The sequence below is a fragment of the Mustela nivalis genome (genome assembly GCF_964662115.1).
Source record: "Mustela nivalis genome assembly, chromosome: 15".
NCBI lineage: Eukaryota > Metazoa > Chordata > Mammalia > Carnivora > Mustelidae > Mustela > Mustela nivalis.
This window is the reverse complement of record NC_139034.1, coordinates 88,863,924-88,883,882: the sequence shown is the minus strand read 5'-3', so window position 1 is coordinate 88,883,882 and position 19,959 is coordinate 88,863,924. Positions and strand designations below refer to the sequence as shown.

The following is a 19,959-nucleotide window of genomic DNA, read 5'->3' as shown; positions in this document are numbered from 1 at the left end:
TTATTTCCCTCTCACTGCTGTGTTGGTGCAGGCACATATCAGTGTAAAGTTACTAGCACGTTGTAACTATTTTTTTTTTTCTTTTACAAAACAAAACCAGTGAACGTCACCGTAACGAATTCACATGATGTACAAAATGGCGGTGCGGTTGAAGCCGGGCTGTGCCGCCGTAAGACAAGCTGGAACGTTCATCCCTCAGCTTCTGGGCCGGTCTGGCCTCACCACGTCCAGTAACCATCAGAGGCCAGTGTCTCACGCACGGAGCCAAAGCTGCTGCCTTCGGCCACCACTGTCACAGAAACGCGTGAGCCCCGAGGCCCAGCAGGACGAGCATGAGGCATGATGTCCGAGAGCCACTGTTTCAGGCCGCAGGTTCCAGACATGCGTGGCGACCCCACACGAGCGCAGCGCTGACCGGGCGTGGGTTCGGCTCGGCTGCGGCACGCTCACCTCCTAAGCCACTGATTTTCATTTTCCGACATGGATTTGTTTCTCTTAACCGTGGTCCTCAGACTATCCTAAATGGACAAGCACGGAAATGCCGCTTTCTCAGTCCAGTGGAGACTGGAAACCTGAACACCATGACTGCCAGGAGCGCCCCTCGACAGGGCAGAGCTAGGACTCTAGGCCTATGAGCTAGGCCTTCGGAGTGAATCCGAGGCAACGACCCACCGGGTGCTCCAACGCATACTTACAGCCCGGCCCCACCTACCTTCTTTCTCGCCCCGGGCACTGCCCATGAGGAATCTGGACACCAGCGGTGTGCTGGACAAGGACAAGCAAGTCGAGACGAAGACGCTCTGGGTGGGTCTGATCTGCAGCAGGTGTCCCCAGAATAAGCCGAAGGCGATCATCAACAGCGTCATGTAACACGGTCCCTGGAAGGCGATCTTCCACACCTGGAAGAGAACATGTCCGTTTACACACGTTTAGTGACGACGTGCGGAGCACACACGCGCTGCCTGGCCACAGGCCTCGGCTGTTCAGGGAGGGGCTGTGCCCTAAACACGTCATCAGCCCCATACCCAAAGTCACGATCTGAACACAGTAAAAACACTGGCCACTCCTGTCGGCTTCCCGACTGCTCAGTGCTGTCACAGGGACGAAACACGCCTCGCTCCGTGTGATACGTGTCTGTGCACATATCACTAACCCTCTCAGCGCGTCGCCACGTGGACAGCACCACCCCCCCGCTCCCTGCATGGAAACACGAGTCCCATGGAAGCCAGCTCGGCTCAGTACCCCAACACTGACGAGTACCTCGGTGTTCCCCTAGCGCTGTTAGACATGATGGAAACTGTGGGAGAAATCAGGTTTGAGTCAAACTCTCCGGTTTTCAGCTGCGTGGAGGAGACACAGTAGTAAAGGCGATCTGACATTGACGCCAACAGGAACGGTAAATACTGACAAAAGTCATTATCCTGAAACCCATCCTATCCTACTGGACAGCACCTGCTCATTTTCTTCTCGCCCCACACCCTCTCAAGCCCTCCCGCACCCAGGCCCTCGGGCAAGGGCACAAGGGGGCCCGGAAGAGGGGCAGAGGGGCTCAGCACAGAGGCTCTGAAGCCAACACCCGAGACCCCACGGGCCAGCCAGCCTCGTCTGTGTGAACACACTGTTCCCCTTTTGGGGATCTGAAGGATGTGGCCTTGTCCTCCGCTGCTCTGCTTCCTGACAAGAAGCCGCACTTCCCTCAAAATCACAGCACCATCTCTGGGGATCAGCGCAGCCGGGAGGCTCTTCCTGAGGCTGGGCACGGACCTCCTACCACGGCTCTTCCCACAGCCGCAACCGGCAGCCTGCTTGTCCGCCACAGATTCCAACTTCCCGAACAAACTCTAAGAGCCTCCTGGCACCGTGGAGCCCAAGTCAAATGGTGGGAGACTGATGGAGGCAAAAGAACTGGGCTTCAGCCCTGAACACAGAGCCGGTCAGCTCTCTGCCACGTGGCTCTGGCCCGCCCAGAGAACGCTTAGCCCCTGAGGCTGCCTCTCCAAGGTCCGGACGCCACACTCCCTACTTATCCTGCCCCTGGCAGTGGTGATCGCTGTCCTGGCTAATGGCCTCCCAACAGCTCTCCCCCTTCCTGTCACAGCCAGGAGCGGTGGGACGGCCCGGGCGCACCTGCAGAGCTAGCCACAACCCCTGGGGAGGCTGGCGTGCTGGACTGTAAGATTTCCAAGTTGTTTTTTTTAAATATTGTATTTATTTGAGAGAGACGGAGCTAGCGAGAGACAGCATGAGTGGGAGCGAGGGGGAGAAGCAGACCCCCCGCCGAGCAGGGAACCCAACGCGGGACTCCATCTCACGACCCTGGGATCACGCCCCGAGCCGAAGGCAGCGGCTTCACCAACAGAGCCCCCCAGGTGCCCCAGCGCTCCCAGTTTCAGGCAGCCCCCCCGTAAGTGGCGGGGATATTCCTGCCTGCAGTGGAGCCTGGAGCTCAGGCTTGACTCTGTCCCGGCCAGCCAGCTGGCTGCGCACCCGGGGGAGGGAATCGTCTCTACCCTGCGCCGTCCGTCTGCAGACGAAGGCGGGCTGATGATTTCGGAGGTCACTACCACACTTTGGTCCGGAGGATGGGTATCCGTCTGCCCAAGAAGCACGGTGAGCGGGGACTGTGGGAACGTGAGCAGTGCCCGCAGAGGACCCCTGCTGCACACAGAGCGTCGGGACCACCCTGCGCTCCCACACACAGGCCCTCAGGCCACACATATCAGAGCTGGCGACTCCGCAGGGTCCCCAGGCGACTCCCCGCACATCTGCACCGCAGACACACACCCCCTCGAGCTCCGTTTTCATGTCTCTGTCCACAATCCACACATGCTTCTGAAATCCCAAGAGAGGAGGCCCACAGAGCAGGGCCACACAGCTGAGCACACGGCCTCACACTCAGCAGCCACCAGCGTCTGGAACAAGGGTCTACCGAGGGGACAGATCCGGAGGAAAAAGGGAGAAGACGCGGCTCGCACACGGAGACGGAACGGCCGGCGTGCGAGACAGGTGGGGGCCGCACGCCGAAGGCCGAGCCAGCGGGAAGGGAGCCAGGACACGGCCAGGCAGGGACGCAGACACTTGACCGGCCCCGCGGTCAGGAGACAAAGACCGCAGCTTTGCTCAGCGACAACCACGAAGACGTTCCCAGGCCTCGGTGCTTGCAACAGCTTCTAATCAGACTTTCAGGTGGTTTCACAGGAGACCTAAGGGGGCCTTCCAGCCATTCCTTCAAAAACCTACTGAACGATTTCGCACCCTGACAGGGCACTTGGGTGACCTGAGACGTGCTGGCTACCTCAGGCTGCCCTGGAACTACGCCCGTGACTTCCTCTGCAGAACAGGAAAGGCAAACAAACGGGTCACTTGACAGCGTCCTTTACTAGGCAGAGAGAAACCTGCAAGCCCGTTGCGGGCGGCCGCCAAGCGGGGCTCCGTGTGAGAGAGCCCTGGCCGCCCCCAGACAAGGTCCCCACACAGGGGCCGGGCCCGTCCACGTGCCCTCCCACTTCTCACACCACATCCTACGACGACCGGACGCTCCCACCTCTTCCTCCGGAGCCCTCCCCGGGGCGCCCGGCCCAGTGCGATGGTAAACCTGGGGCGCTGCAGGCCAGTCACGCTGCCGAGGGCGTGCGGTCCGGGCTGCGCCCAGCCATGTCCGCGTGCCGCCGCAGGTGGCTAACAGCAGACGCTATCGTGGTGAAAGCCAGAAACTATGAAAACGGAGAGCCCGAACAAACGAATCTTTCAAACCCCTGACCGCGCAGGAGGACACTGAAGTCCAAGGCACGAGGTCCTGCGCGGAGACGGCCAGGCTCCGCCCCTCTGTCCCAAACCTCCAGAACCACACTGTTCACCACCAGCTGCTCTCGACCGCACACCTGGAGCCGCAGAAGCCACGCAAGTGCCGAGCGGGACGGCCGCGAGGAGACCCTTCCTGCCCACGGAACCCCGGCTCCCTGCAGACCCAGCCGATCCCCGCCAGGCCGCGGCCACACAACGCACCCGTCAATACAGCGGGGGGAGGGGCGGGGGGGACGTGCCACTGTCCTCGCAGCACCGCATCTGGGACGTCCGCTGCGCAGGTCAAGCCAGAAGCACACAGACACGAGACACCTGGAGAAAGTGCTACCGTGACCCAGAGCAGGCCGCGAGAAGGCGCGTCTCGAGAAGCACATTAGAGGAAGCGACCGGAGGACGGGCCAGCGGAGCTTTCCCCAGGGAAAACAAGACAGCGGAGAAACGAGAGGTCAGAGAGGGACAGGATGAACCAAGGCTGACACAGAAACACAATGGCCACAATGTGGAGCCCGACACCTCGTGTGGGTTCACGTTTCCAAAAACTTGACACCTCGTGTGGGTTCACGTTTCCAAAAACTTGTGCTTGAATGTTTCCCTTGGACGGAGAGGCAGCATTTGCACCAGCACGTTAAGGCTCATCAGTCACCCTGCTGGGCCCGCCTGGCATGGGGTCCTCGGGCAGTGCAGTGGCCTGGCGGCCCCTCTGTCCCCTCCCTCTGTAGCGGGCTGCTTTCTTCCTCTGCGAGGAGGAGCTTCTCGTTAGCTGCCTTCCCCCTCCGTCCTGGCGGCCCCCGGAGCTCAGGGCCAACGCGCTTCCCAGTTTTCACGTTTCCACACACACCCAGTCAGTCCCAGTGGCGACCGGCCTTACAGGTACTGGCATTTTACAGGGACAGAACGACAGAATCACAGTTTGCCACTTGTTTAGGAATTGAAGACCTTCTTCTAGGGTCACACACTGAACATCTGATGCTTGTGGCAGTTCAGCCTCGAGCAGTGTCTGACCTTTTTGGAAGGACCCCATTATGTGATCTCAAACATGTCACTTCTCAGGCTGTTTATGAAATCAGCCAAACGGAAGCTAATTTTTTTTTTAAGATTTTATTTATTTATTTGACAGACAGAGGTCACAAGTAGGCAGAGAGGCAGGCAGAGAGAGAGGAGGAAGCAGGCTCCCCGCCGAGCAGAGAGCCCAATGTGGGGCTCGATCCCAGGACCCTGAGATCATGACCTGAGCCGAAGGCAGAGGCTTTAACCCACTGAGCCACCCAGGTGCCCCACAGAAGCTAATTTTTATGCATTTAATTTTTACCTCTTCTAGCATTTTTTATCTTTCTGAATAGTATCAAACTAAAACCTACCCTAAAATGTTTAATTTCAGGGGTGCCCAAGTGAATCAGTTGGTCAAGCATCTGCCTTCGGCTTGGGTCAGGATCGCAGGGTCCTGGGATCCAGCCCCCTCTCGGGCTCTCTGCTCAGCCTGCTTCTCCCTCTCCCTGGGCTGCTCCCCTGCTTGTGACCTTTCTCTCTGTGTGTCAAAATAAAATAAGTCTCTTAAAAAGAGTTTAATGTGCTAACCCAATCATGAACCCACACTGAAAGGCAACAAACTGAAACCGTACGAGGATTAAATTGGGGGCAACGTCATTGCCTGATGAAGCCATTACCTTTCTCAGCCTTTCCGGGGAGAACTCCAGGCCAACGAGGAACAGAGTAAAGAACACACCGACCTCTCCCAAGGTCTCCACCTGCACAACAGACTGCAAACACAATGGTAAAACCACACAATCTGATGTATTTCACATGGGAAGTATGCGTCATAGAATAAGCTGATGCTAACATAGCCAGTGGGACCACCCCTACAAAGCACAGGGTGTTTTTTATTTTTATTTATTTTTTTAAGATTTTATTTATTTGACAGAGAGAGAAAGATCACAAGCAGGCAGAGAGAGGGGGAAGCAGGCTCCTGGCTGAGCAGAGAGCCTGATGTGGGGCTGGATCCCAGGACCCTGAGATCATGACCTGAGCCGAAGAGGCTTTAACCCACTGAGCCACCCAGGTGCCCCACACAGCACGTGTTTTAAACCGACTTTGAGTGTGGTCCGCGCCCGAGATGACCTGACCTTCCTGACTGCACTGTTCTTTTCCATTTCCTCGACTAGGGAAAGACTCGTATCTTTCTTTCTAAGAACTGGCTCACGAATCCCGTTTCCAGGCTCAGGAGCCGCTGCTGCTCTCTCCATTTCTGCCTGCACTCTCCCTGGAGGGTGGCGCGGCACCGAGCCCCAAGGCCCTGCTCTCACGCGCCTCTGCACACGACTACGTGGCCTTACTTTCCCCGGGACGCCACAGCTGGCCACGTCCCACAGGTTTCGAGATATCGTGTTCCTGTGTTCCGTGTTTGTTCTGGTTTTCCATCTGCGATTAGCTTTCTAGGACGACACGTGGTAGCCGAGAATGTTTTCCTGCCTGCTCTACTCGACACCACCTACATCCCTTACACCAGTGGTTGCCGGTGGAGCCACGAACCAGACGTCTGAAAGCAAAGCACAGGCCTCCCCGCGTCTACACGCACCCTGAGCCGCTGCGCAAGGACGCGCACACCACGCGTCCGCCAGCCACGGACAGGACGCGCCCCACCCTCTCTTCCGCTGCCGTCTCTCTGCTTTCTCTTCAACTTTCTTACTCAGTTTCACCGAATCCTGCTTATGGTGCATTTTTCCTGACACCACCAGAAACTTGTATCTTTTGGTAGGGAAGCGGATTTCACTTCTACTCATCGTGATAACTGATTTCTGCTCCCACTCCTTCGTCTTCTGGCTTTTCCTTACTGCTTTTACTTTTCCTCCCTTTTGAAAACAAAGCTGTAACCTATGGCTTCAGATTAACACACTTAAACCTGTTCTTCTACCCATAACGAGCACAAGCTTATCAACTTCCTACTATTAAAAGACAAATACTCGGCACCATCACACTTCTTCCGTGAACCGCCTCCCACTTCTGACTGGTTCGCCCCGGGTTTTCCCCCTGGTCTACTGTAATGACACTGTTTCCCAAAGTACAGCACGTTTGTTAGGAACTGTAGCATTTGTAGCTTCCAATGTAGTTTTCACCTTACTTAGCCTTTACTTACCATTTAGGCTCAATTCTTACAAGCAATCCTTGCTATGAAGAAAACATTAAAAGAAATGCATCTGTATTTGCTATCGTTTGTAAAACTCTGAGAGGGAGGGATAGGACCAGGGCAGGAAGAGATTTTTCATCTACAAATAATTTTTTTTTTTTTTACCCACACCATTTTGTTCTCCAACACATGGAGATTCCCTATTCAGAAAACTGAATTAAAACCATTCTTTCCAGGGGCGCCAGCTGGCTCAGTCAGCAGAGTGTCCGACTCTTGGTTTTGGCTCAAGTCACCATTATGCTTAGTCACGATCTCACAGATCGGGCTTTGCACTCAGTGGAAAGTCAGCTTTACTCCTTCTGCCGCTGCCCCCACTCCATGGTGCCCTCTCTAATACATAAATCTTTTTTTTTTTTTTAAGATTTTATTTATTTATTTGACAGAGAGAGAAAGACATCACAAGAAGGCAGAGAGGCAGGCAGAGAGAGAGGAGGAAGCAGACTCCCCGCTGAGCAGGGAGCCTGATGTGGGGCTCGATCCCAGGACCCTGAGATCATGACCTGAGCCGAAGGCAGAGGCTTAACCCACTGAGCCACCCAGGTGCCCCTCTAATATACAAATCTTAAAAAAAAACAAACTCAAAATCATTCTTCCCACAGGCCACCCTGCCACGCTGAGCCCAGGCCACGAGAGTACCTGCCATGAAGGTCCTGGGCTTTGAGCCCGAGCACAGCCCCCATCCCCCTGCCAATGAGACCCACTGTTAAGATTACTTGGGGATGAGGACTTTTTTCACATCTTCTACTGTTGACTGGTCTAGAGAAGCTGCAGCACACCTGCCCGGCAGGGTGTGTCCATTAGACGCAGGGGACAGGCCACTAGTGGAGTGTCCACACCTCTCCCTGCCTGCCTGCCCCTGTGCTCCTCCTGAGGGCTCTGCCCATTCCTCACCACCCCGTACGCTCCTTCCGTGCGGGACACATGACACTCCTTCTGGGCATTCTCTGTTCCTTTTGTCTGAACTGTGTGTATCTAGACGGCACACTCGGGAGTCCACAGAGTGCCGGCGACACAGGCTGAAGCTCACAGCCTCTACTGCCACAGCCCCTGCTACAACAGCCTCTACTGCCACAGCCTCTGCTACAGCCTCAGCAACAGCCGCCTCTACCCCAACACTCACAGTCTCCCGGGGCTCTCATAACACCCCACATTTGGCTTGTTAATTTGTCACTACTTTACCAGCTTCACCATATGGTACAAATATTTGAATTACGTATTGAATCCAGCATTTTGAGTTGTTTTCAGTGTCTGAATGATATAATTCGTACTATTACTGGACACAAATTCTGAAACTAATAAAATTTAAAGACCTGTAACAGGATTTTTTCTCTAGTCAAGTCATCCATTCACTAATGAACAAAATTACTTCCTTACGGTTTAGAAATTTCTTATGAAACTATTTTATAGAGCATCTTCTTCAACATGGTTGATAAGAAACTGCTATCTTTATTAATTCAAGTTCAAAACGTCAAAACCCTTTAGTCCACGCTTCTTCGGTGTTCTGTTAAAGGATACTACACAGTTAGACTCTGCTCTTACCTTAATACTGTTCAGTCCCGAAGGCCCCAGAAGCACACCACAAATGATATAACCGAACATCGTAGGCAGCCCTATTGTTGTGCACAGCCAGCCACAAGGTAAAGACAGCATTCCTATGGTAACGATGTCCTGGAGGGGAAGAAACAAAAAACAGACACAGACACTTGAGATAATGGTGGGCAGGACAAGAAGGGGCTGGCTGCCGAGAAAGCAGGCGCCCTGTGGAGCCGGCCCCTCCCAGTCTCCCTTGGCGGCAGCGAAGGCAGGTGACAGCTGGGCGGACTTTCCAGGTTTGAGCCCCCCCACCCCAGGCGTCAGCCACTCCCAGCACTCCTTGGGGGTCAGGGACCTTCCTCTCAGTGGGTGCTGCTATCCTCCTGAAGAGCAGCACGAATCCGGCACCTGCGAGGCCGCTGGAGACCCAGCGGGGTGTCCGGAGCCCAACAGCCTTCCCTGAGCAGACTGCGCCAGTCACTCCTAACCGGTTACCCTCGCTGGTCCAAGCCCAAGCAGCGATGTCCACCCACAGCACTGTCAGCTGCAGATCTTCCCATAATCCCGTCTCTTCTTTACCCCACTGGCTGCCCCAGAGGGCACAGACGTGAGTCCAGCTCAGTCTACAATGCCTGTCACCTCTGGGGGAGCCGGACCTCATCCCGCACCCACGTCTACACGAAGCCACCCACAACGCCGGAGCCGAAGCCTCTTGGCCTCATCCCATGCTCCCTCTCAGGGCCGAGCTGGAGCCCATCAGAGTAGCTCCTGACTTCACAGACTCCCAAATTCCCAAAAGGAAAATTAATTTTCATTTTAAATATTAAAATGCCTTATTCTCTTATTTTTTTGGGAAAAAAATAAAGATGAAGAGAAGCTGCTTCAAGTCACAGAAAACACGGAACGCCAGTGAAGTCTCTGTGGGGAGGAAGGTCGTGCATCCTATGGTGACACTCGGGAAACAAAGCTCCGTCGTACTTCGCGGGAACACCAGGAAGCGGGAAGGAGGAGTGGGGTTGTGAGAGGGGAGAAGACAGACAGACGACCTTCAGAAAGTGGTGATCTGCGCGTGGGATGGTGGCGTCTCTGGGTTTGGTCAGGATGTACCGGTTGTTCTGGGAGTCGATCAGCATGCTGAGGCCCAAGTCATCCTCCGCTTCCCGCTTTGTGAGGTTCTGCTTGGGATTAGCCTCGTCTTCCTCCACTCTGAGCACCGCCTCAAAATTGACCCCTTTCACCTGCGAGGATAATCAACACCGTGTCACTGGAAACAAGGAAAGGGTCTCAACTTTTAGAGCAAAAGTTCCATAGAGAAGTGACAGGAAACGTCTCCAGTGTTCCGTCGTGTGATGAAACACGGACACGTGCTCGTGAACACGTGTGCGGAAAATCACTTCAAGTACAGATGATTTGAGGCTGCAAGTGTTTAGGGTTTCTACGGCTTCCAGACACCTGCTCTACCTGACTCAGGGTACACCTGTACCAACAAACTGGCATTAGGTGCTCAGGCCCCTTCCTGGACGACCGTGCCCACAACCCGCGTGATTTCCTACGTGTGAGGAGAAATAGGAGCACCTCGCGGGTGCTCCGTAGCCTCACCTAGCTCAGGGCAGTGGGGTCATTTTTAGGAAGCCACTAGATCCCCACAGGACAGGGCTGCAGGAGGGAAAGGAGCGAGAGGCTGAGCTCATCACAGGCCCACACGGGGCGGCTCCCAGTAAACCCTGACGTGGGGGCTCGGAGAGCGTCCGGCTGGGAGGAGGGAGCCGCCCCGGCGAGCGGGCGAGTGGCATCCACTCTTCACCCCTTAACACCTGGCTGTTCCTCAGCTGCGTCCTTCACAGTGCCACCGTCACCCAGCAAAGACACTGTTCTCCTGGGCTCTGGGAGCCCGAGGAGAGGGCTGTGGGACCCTCCGAGGCGAAAATCTGGAACCCGTGACGGACTTCTGAAATGGGGGAAGTGCTGGGCTGAGCCCTTGTCTGCAGGGTCGCACAGACCCAAGGTGCCGGGGGCAGAAGTGCACTGGAGGGGCATGGCAGGGACAGCCCGATGGCCGACACGGAAGAGGTCCCTCCAGAAGACACTCGCGCCCCTCCCTGCCAGGGCCGGCGATGTCCGAGAGCGGCCTGCGCCATGCTCACGCCCGGAGCGGGGTTCCCACCTGCTTTCCTACCACACGCTTTTCAACGTCCTTCTCAGGACTCACAACCAATTTTTGGCATTAATGTCATTTTCCCCAGAGAATCCTCAACCTGTCACAGCAAGCGAGATGTCTGAGAGCCTGCATCGGATACGCTTCCTACAAGGACTTGACAGCTCCCCTGGGCAGATCCGCACTGAACCTGACTGTCCCAGCGCAAGCTTTCCTGAAACCAGAGTCCCAGTCCCTCTGAAGGCAAAAGCGGGACAGAGACAAGCCACTGGTGGGGCACTGACAGAAACGCACGGCGAAGTCAAGGGTTATCTAGCGGACTCCCACGTGACAAACCGGTCTCCTTCTGAGCCCGGCAGGTGTTCGGGTCCCGTCTTCACTTCCAATCCACACCGCGACAGGTGCGCCGGCAAACTCAGCCGCACGCAGCCGAGCGGACAGGGCCGCGCCCTGGACTGCTACTCACTGACTTGTTGTCATCGAAAGCGTGTTCCTCTATTTCCTCCTCGAGGCGATCGGCGGCCTTTCTCACATCCTCAAGGATTTCGTCAAGTATGGATAAGCTTCTGTTCTGATGCTGCATGTTTTTGAGAGCTTCGACTTGATGTTTTTCCGCTGCCAGAAGTTCCACATACTCTGTCTCCTCCTGTTTGTTGGTGAGAAATGAAATCTGGGTTTAAGAGAGAGGCCAGGCCAGGGGGCGCCTGGGTGGCTCAGTGGGTTAAGCCTCTGCCTTCGGCCCAGGTCATGGTCCTGGGGTCTTGGGATCGAGCCCCGCATCGGGCTCTCTGCTCAGCGGGGAGCCTGCTTCCCCCTCTCTCTCTGCCTGCCTCTCTGCCTACTTGTGATCTCTGTCTGTCAAATAAATAAATAAAATCTTAAAAAAAAAAAAAAGAAAAAGGCCAGGCCGGGACTTCCCTCCGGGTGCCTGGCCCGGCCAACGCCACCCAACATGCTCTCGCTGCCAAATCTGCTCGTAATCGTGTGTGTGGCTCCGGCCCGTGAGAGAAGGTCGAGCGCCTGACATCACTGGAACGTCACAAGCTCAGCAAAACGTCAGGAAAAGCGATGTGATGGACACACCAACGAACATGCTACAGCCCTGGAGTAAATTCTGAAGGTCATCTACTCACGAAGAGTCCCTCACTGGATAGACTCTACCGCAGACGCCACGCTGACCACGTACGGACGGCCGCACTCCAGAAACACCTGCGGTCCTGGACCACTGGCAAGGCAGTGGCATCCGTTCAGATGAGAGCATCGAGGTCTGTTGCCAACATACAGTCAAACACGCTAAAGACACATGCTCCTGTGTCAAGGGGGCCGAAAACCCTGACCCTGACTCAGCCATCTACCCCATTACCGTGTAATGGGGGTACTAGACTGTACTTTGGTAAAGAGAATTCAATAGTCTGTACCCTCTGCTGTTCGAACTGCATGTTAATACCACACGCTTTCTATGAAAATGAAGTATTTCACATACCAACGGTCTCTGACTTAGGATGGCTGGACGTAAACTCCTGACCTCTTGGTGTGTGAGTGACGCACGCTCAGTAGAAACCGCACCTGGCATTCTGATGTGATCTTTCCTGGGCTAGCCACAGGCAGCGGGATCCTCTCTCACGATGCTGGGCCACGGCCTGGGGCCACAGCTGCCCACCAGCCAGCCACCACACGGTGCACAGTGGCCACAACGACAAGCACTCAGTACAGAACCCAACAGAGCACGTGACGTGCTCAGCGCATCACTGTAGAGCGGGCTCCACGTCAGGGAACACTGCCACAGCTCTGGGCAGTTCGGTGACTTAAATGCATTTCTGACCTGCTGTATTTTCAACTTGCGACGGGCTTACTGGGACAAAACCCCATCATGAGTCAAGGAAGATCAGTATTAAAGTGTCTGAGGTAACAGACAGCGTGAATAACGGCTAAAAAACCAGACAGAAATACCACATCCCACACAGCAATGGTTTCGTCTCTCTGTTTTAAAAATACACTTTGTCAAGGGGCGCCTGGGTGGCTCAGTGGGTTAAAGCCTCTGCCTTCGGCTCAGGTCATGGTCCCAGGGTCCTGGGATCGAGCCCCGCATCAGGCTCTCTGCTCGACGGAGAGCCTGCTTCCTCCTCTCTCTCTGCCTGCCTCTCTGCCTACTTGTGATCTCTGTCAAATAAATAAATAAAAAAATCTTAAAAAAAAAAATACACTTTGTCAAAATGCTGATTTCAAATGCACGTATTGTTGAAAACGAACTTTAGTATTTGAATCTTCAGCAGATAATACTAAAGACAGCCAACGTTCACACTAAAAAGAACTGCCGTCAAACTCAAAATGTTGACTGTGGTTCCAAATCGATTTACTTCCACGTCGGTTTATAGTCACTGTTTTAATCCCCTGGGAATTTCCAGAACAGAGAAAAGCACCAGAACAAACTGCTGGAAGTCCTGAAAGGGGGCTGTGCTAAGATGTCCCCCACAAGGAAGGGACACTTCCCGCACACGCTCTGCTGCGAACAGGGGCCCGAGCAGCCACCGCCCTCTCCCCGGACCCCCGCTGGCCCTGCCCCGGGCTCAGAGCAGCCGCACTGACCTTGATGGCGGCCTCTCGCAGCGCCTCCAGGCGCTGCCTGCTGCTCTCCTTCATGTTCACGACGTCTCGGTAGTCCCCCTGCAGGGCTCTCTGCAGGCCGTGGATCGCCTGGAACACTGAGTTTTCACTCTCGTTCAGCTCTTTTTGGAAAATCTCGAACGTGTGCACCTGAAACAGCTTCTCTTCATCTGACAGGCTGCTGTCTTTCTCCACCGCTCTGATCGCACTTTTCAGTTTGTTAAGAACCACAGTCTTTTGGCGAAGAAGCCCGGAGAGCTTCCTGCAACCGTCCAGGACCCACTGCTTCCTCTGCGCGCTGGCGGCTCCCCGGCCTCGGTGTAACTTGATGGCGTGCTTCGCCACCTGCCCATGTTCCGCAGCGCTGGCCGCCAAACGGAGCAGTGCAAGCAGCATCCACAAGTAATTTCCTTCCAGCACCTTCATGGTCCAGTTTTAGAGGACAGGGCACGGTCTCAAGGCCTCCACCAACGTGAGCTTGCATTTTACACACACATTTTCAGCTGAAGAAGAGATTTACTGTCACACATAGTTGAACAACGACTCATTCCCACTGAGATCAGAGTTAAACGTATTAAATAATTACATCCAGAAAGCTACCACTTTTTTGAAGAGGTTACTTTGCCTAGATAAACAGTAATCCCTGAACTACTATACCTGGACCTAACAGAACTGAACACTCAAGTACGGCGCCTGGTAAAGAACTGGGAGTCAAGGTTATGCCAAATTTTTTTTTTTTTTTTAAAGATTTTATTTATTTATTTGAGAGAGAGACAGGGAGAGAGAGCATGAGTGAGGAGAAGGGCTCCCCCGTGGAGCTGGGAGCCCGATGTGGGACTCGATCCCGGGACTCCGAGATCATGACCTAAGCCCAAGGCAGTTGTCCAACCAACTGAGCCACCCAGGCGTCCCGGTTATGCCAAATTTAAGGCAATTTTTCTTTTTAGAGAAAACTTAGCTTCATATACCTACTAAATCTACTGTGTGCAAAACACAAAACCCAACTCGACTTAAGAGGGTCCACATATTAAAGGCCAGAAAATACCATCAACTTCCGCTACCTCAGATCTGTGAATCACGTGGAGGAAACACGCTCCACATTTCTGAATGAAACCCTCTGAGCTACTGCTAGCTTACTCCAGCATACTGTGTTCTTACCAAAATCATTAGATATTTTGCTGAATTTCCAAAGTCACAGATGTCAAATGCAGGAAAAGAAAATCACAAAACACCATCACACCCGGATCGATACGGCTTTACTAAATGTTCAAACATTCTCTATGATCCAAACGTAGGCTCCTTCTCTCCCTCTCCTGAGGAAGTGCCCAGGCACCCCGAGGGCACTGATCCTGGCCACGGAAGCACAGACAGGACCGACCGTGACAGGCGCAAGTTTCACCACAGGCTGTGCCGTGGGCAGCAGTGGGTACCGCGGCAGTGCTTCCCGGTTACACCAGGAGGGCAGGGCTGTGTCCTCCAGGGGAGCGAGTGGTCAAGAAGCAGTGTCAGCAAGACCACCAAGAAGAAATCACCTCGGAGGTAGGAAAACGGAGAACAAAGGAGGAAAAAGTAACAAACACAAGACAGGCCAAGCAAGCTACGCCCTCAAAAGCAACCACTGAAACCTGGTGACTAGATCACCAGGCACAAGTGCTTGTTCAGAAGAGAAAACAAACCAAACCTGCCCTTTACACAAGCCTCGCAGTTTAAACAAAACGAAGCACAAGTATGAACGGATCGTCCATAGCAGCATCCCACGGGCCATTCCGTCCCGTGCCCGTCGCCTCCCTTCCTGGGCATCTGCCGACTCCAACACGCCGCTGTACCTCAGTGTCACCGGGAACCCCACCGCTCACTAGCGTAATCTGCTTTCCCAGGCAAAACAGATCAGAGGCAGCCAAAACGAGACTGTGACGTTTCTGGAGGGAAAATTCTGGCGATACCAAGAAAGGACCGCCAAGCCAAGGTGGAGACCCAACAGACCTTCTGAAAAACCAGCGCAAGAGCTCTGCAAAAACAAGCCTCTCGGGGGTTCAGTGAGGGCTGACCCGAAAACACCACCTCCCGGAGGACGGGAGGGACACCTGCCCATCACGTCACCAAAAAAAATTTTATTCTGGCCAGAAAGTCAGGAAACTTCTCAGTTTCAATACATTTTTGAATCCCTCAGCTCCCGAGGTCACATAAAGAATCACGTACCTACAACAGTTCACTTCCTTCCAACGAGGCAGGATACACGAGAACGTGCCACTTAAGTCACCCAACTTTAGGTTACACTTTTAATGTAACTTTAAGTAAATGTTACCACCTTAAAAGTAAATAAGTGATTAGTCATAGTAATGCCTAGCAACGTACTTAATCTGTCATTTCAATGACTCATTTTATGGCTAAGCTTCTATTGTCCCAGGGGACAGAAAGAATGCAATCACTACTTCAGAAGCGCATGCTTTTTCAGAATTTTTCAGAACCAAGAGAGAGATTTCCAAAGCTCATCAGTGTTTCCCATTTTTCCTGAGAGATCTAAGAAAGCGATTCCTGTACGGATTCCAACTGCAGGCAAATAACCGGCCGCACAGTTCATGAATGACGCGCTTCGCTCATCTCTGCTTCCTTCCCCAGACCAGTTGCTGAGGTTAAATAGCGTGATTCTACCCCACGACACGGGACGGGCTATTAATTTTTATGAGAAATCACGGAGAATTTTAGTTGTGGTCATACAGTATTTCCACCAAAACAAATCTGTATCATGAACATGGAACTGAAATTATTTATAGACTCCGAAAACATAAATCACTCCTTCATAAATTCAATTTCATCTAACCTTCAAACGCGGCTACCAAGTCCTATGCACTACTACTAAACTGCCACACGCTTTTTCTTGAGTAAATAATCAACATTTTTATCTCCAGTGTTTTATTATACTACCTTCAAATTATAAAAGAAACACTTTTGGATTTATTATGTTTTTAAAATGAATTTCTAGAATTTCCATACTTTTTCTAAAAGATTGTATTTATTTATCCGAGAGAGAGAGAGAGAGGGAGAGAGCACGTGCAGGCACACGAGCAGGGGGAACAGAAGAGGGGCGAGCAGACCCCTCACGGAGCACGGAGTCCAGAGCGGGGCTTGATCCCACGACCCTGAGATCATGGCGGGAGCCGAAGGCAGACACTTCCCCGACCGAACCCTCCAGGCGTTCTAGAATTTCTGTATCTCGATTCACGGATCCAAACTCAGTGGATCTCAAGAGTGCGTTGAGGACAGCCTGTCACACCGGCCTCATGACTCCTTTTATACAGCACTGCGGAGTGACACTCTGCGGAGGGGGAGAGCGGACAGGGGCTGTCCGGGGTCGGGGAAGGGGGCGGAGGGAGCCTGTGGATGGAAAGGGTCTGTGTCTTGGCAGCGCTGGTGGCCCCGGGAATCCAGGCGTGACAGAGTCGCACAGATCTGAGCGCACATGCGGGTGCACGCAGAGTGCGCCGTCTGCGTCGGTGGGAGGATTGGACCAAAGCCGCCCTCTACTTGCACCATAGGATTTGTCAGGAGCTGTCGCTGGGGATATCTGGTAAAAGACCTAGGGGACTTCTCTGTATCAGTTCTTAGAACTGTGTATATTCTCTCAAAATACTTATCTCAAAGTAAAACTCTAAGAATTGAACGTAGAGGCTTACCCTTTCCCACTAAACCCTCCTCATGTTTAATGATCACCATTTATGCCGCAGAACAAGGAAAATGTATCCACGACCAGGAAACATCCTAAACCAGAGCCAAAGGTTTTAAGATGCCTCTGCTGCGGTAAAACACAAGGTCAGTTTTCGTTCAGAGCAACACCAGAATCCGTGCTTTGAACACGGCCCACCCCCAAAGGTTTCATTTACACATATTTTAACTTTAATTACAATGTATCTGCACAGCCTAGCCAAATTTCTAATGGGTTTGCTTGCTTGATGAATGCGGAACACGATTCCCAAAACTTATCTTAAAATTCACGAGATTATTTGATCAAGAACACAAGTACTTAATAAGGAGTTATTTATTTAGGATGAAAAGGCAAAGGGATTCACCAGTAAACCCACTCAAAAAAATCAGAAGCAAGAAAAACTCCCAGTATCTTTAGGGGTGCCTGGGTGGTTCCGCATCCAACTCTTGGCTCTGGCTTCGGTCAGGATCTCAGGGTGGCGGGCGGAGCCTGGTGTGCGGCTCCGGCTCCGTGCTAGGCTCCGTGCTAGGCTCCGTGCTAGTAGGCGGGGAGTCGGCTTCAGACTCTCTCCCTCCCCCTTGTCCCTCCCCCAGCACGCACCACTCTGTCCAGTAAATCTGCTTACAAGTATTTCTGATGCCTTTAATTCACTGTCGTATGAAAGTCACTGTACTCGCACCCACTTGAACATCTTCAGTGATTTGTAAACGCTGCGCCATTCGCTGGATAAAGAGCTCAGAAGCAAAGCGCAGTAGCGTCGCCTGAAGCCGGGCTCCGGCCGAGCTGCAGATTTCTCCCACGCGCCCCTAACTCGGCTCCCCCGCACTGCAGGTACTACAGGGACTACTTCCTCAGACATCGGGTGTGAGACAGAGCCCTAGAGGCTGGGGGTTGCTCAAGTCCCTCCGGGGAATGGGGCTGGGGAGGCAGATGGGGAGGGAAACTCCTCTATTCTCTTCAATTTTCTACAAGGTCTGAAACGTGAAAACCTCAGAGCTCTGCCTCCCAGCCTCCTGCTCACACGCAGCGCAGGGTGCCGCATCGACCTCTGGACCTACCGGACCCACCTTCTCCAATTTCCCTGATCAAACAGCCGACAATCTCGTTCATTCACCACAGCAGTACAGGGGGCCGCTGACTGTCGGGCCGAGGTCACCCCAGCCGGGCTCCAACACAGCCCTGCAAAGGAACCAGCCTCGTCCAGTCCCCCCGAAACCAAGACCTGAGCGTGGGGCGTACTGACCTGGTCCCACAGGCAGTGCCCGGAGCCACAGGCAGGAGATCCCAGAGCAGGCCGTGCAGTGCGGGGAGGCGGGGGTCCAGTCGACCGGTCCCTGCGGTCATTCGGCTTCTTCTGAAAGAGGAACACACGAGGATCATTTGGAGGGAACAGTTTAACATCAGAATCTCTTCTCTTTCCGTCCAGACATCACGTATTTATTTCTCCCCCACACGGAGGTCGCAAGCAGACGGAGGGGGAAGCGGGGTCCCCGCCGAGCAGAGAGCCGGACGCGCGGCTGGATCCCAGGACCCCGAGACCGTGGCCGGAGCCCCCCGGGGTCACCCTGTGACACCAGCGACACTTCCCGATGCAGCATGACCAGGCGCCGCGCAGGACGGGAAAGGTCCCAAGACCCCGAGGGCAGCAGCCGCCGGTCCCCCGAGGGCGGCAGCTCCGGGCGCCCACGGACCGGGCGGCGGAGGCCGCCGCTCACCCGACAGCACGGACGGTCTCCCGAGCAGCACCTCCGGCCGTCGCTGACCTCCGCGGCTGCGTTCCCGGGCGGGGACCAAGGGACACCCGCCGCCAGGGCGCGTTGGCCGCGAACCTACTCCGGCCGCGGACGCGCTCCTTCCTCAACAGCCGAGGCCACCGGGGCGCCCGGGGGCTCGGGGCACGGTCGCAGGGTCCTGGGCCCCAGCCGCGCCGGGCTCCCTGCTCCCCGCACCCCTGCCCGCTCCCGGCCAGCGATGTCGCTGCCAACGAGGAAAATCTCTCACAGAAACGATCAAGAACAAAAAACGACACAAGTCGGGGTCACAGAAGGGCGCTCGGAGCCCGGAAGACGCGCCGACCCCGAGGCGACCCCACGAACCCTCGACGACGCGAGGCCGAGCCGGCGCACGACCCGGCGAGCCCCGAGGGCAGCGCCTCAGGAAGGCGCCCGCGCTCGCGGGGGCGCGACGGCCGCTCCGGGTCCCGCGGGGACCGCCGGCCGGCGGGGGTCGCCGCCCTGCCCCGATCCGGGGCCGCAGGGACGCGCGAGGGGCTCCGGCGGCCGCGCGGGGTCTGAGGCGGGAACCTGGGAGCCGCGCGGCGACCGCGGCGGGACCCGACGGGGCCACGCCCCAGGGGGCCGGGCGTGCGCGCGACCCGGGGGCGGGGGAGCGCGGGGCCCCGGCGGAGGGCGCGACCCGGGGGCAAGGAGCGGGCACGCCGGCCGCGGGAGCAGCAGCGGCCGAGGGGCCGGGGAAGCGCAGACCGCCGCGGACCGAGCCTCGAGGCCCCCGCGCCCCGGCCGCGAGCGCGGCTCACCTGGGCACGACCCGGCAGACGTGCGTCCTGGGCCGCGCTCTCCGGCGCCCGCAGCGGAGGAGCCGACACGGGCGCGCCTCAGCCGCATCCCTTTCCAGGGCGCAAGGCCGCCCCCGGGGCGGGGACCCGGTCGCGGTCCTGCGCGGGGAGGGTCCCGACGGCCCGTCCACCGCTCCCGAGCGCCGCCGCAGAGGACGCCGCCGGCCGGAGGGGCGCCCGCTTCGGGGGGCGGAGCCTGAGTCCCGTCGGCCCCCGGGCGGCGCAGTGCACGTCGGGATTTGTAGGAGAGGGAGCGCTTGGGTCCTGTTCGTCCCCGGGCGGCGCAGTGCACGTCGGGATTTGTAGGACAAGGTGCGCTTGTGTCCCGTTCGTCCCCGGGCGGCGCAGTGCACGTCGGGATTTGTAGGACAAGGTGCGCTTGGGTCCCGTCCGTCCCCGGGCGG

General features: G+C 55.4%; 1 protein-coding gene across 5 annotated transcripts in view; it reads right to left on the bottom strand.

The window, feature by feature from the left end:
- The window catches only part of TMCO3 (transmembrane and coiled-coil domains 3), a 34,971-nt gene extending 15,206 nt beyond the window's left edge, over positions 1-19,765 (bottom strand). The window contains exons 1-8 of one of the 5 annotated variants that reach the window (XM_082701147.1): positions 19,517-19,765; positions 18,224-18,334; positions 13,260-13,780; positions 11,140-11,319; positions 9,565-9,756; positions 8,525-8,653; positions 5,469-5,561; positions 713-899 (exon numbers count right to left, since the gene is read on the bottom strand). In XM_082701147.1, coding sequence (XP_082557273.1) covers positions 713-899; positions 5,469-5,561; positions 8,525-8,653; positions 9,565-9,756; positions 11,140-11,319; positions 13,260-13,703 — 1,225 coding nt within the window. In that variant the 5' untranslated portion in view covers positions 13,704-13,780; positions 18,224-18,334; positions 19,517-19,765. Of the gene's footprint in view, positions 1-712; positions 900-5,468; positions 5,562-8,524; positions 8,654-9,564; positions 9,757-11,139; positions 11,320-13,259; positions 13,781-14,517; positions 14,829-15,476; positions 15,537-18,223; positions 18,335-19,516 lie in introns of those variants that run through there. The other 4 variants (XM_082701150.1, XM_082701148.1, XM_082701149.1 and 1 more) reach the window with 4 other exon arrangements.
- Positions 19,766-19,959: the final 194 nt, after the last annotated feature.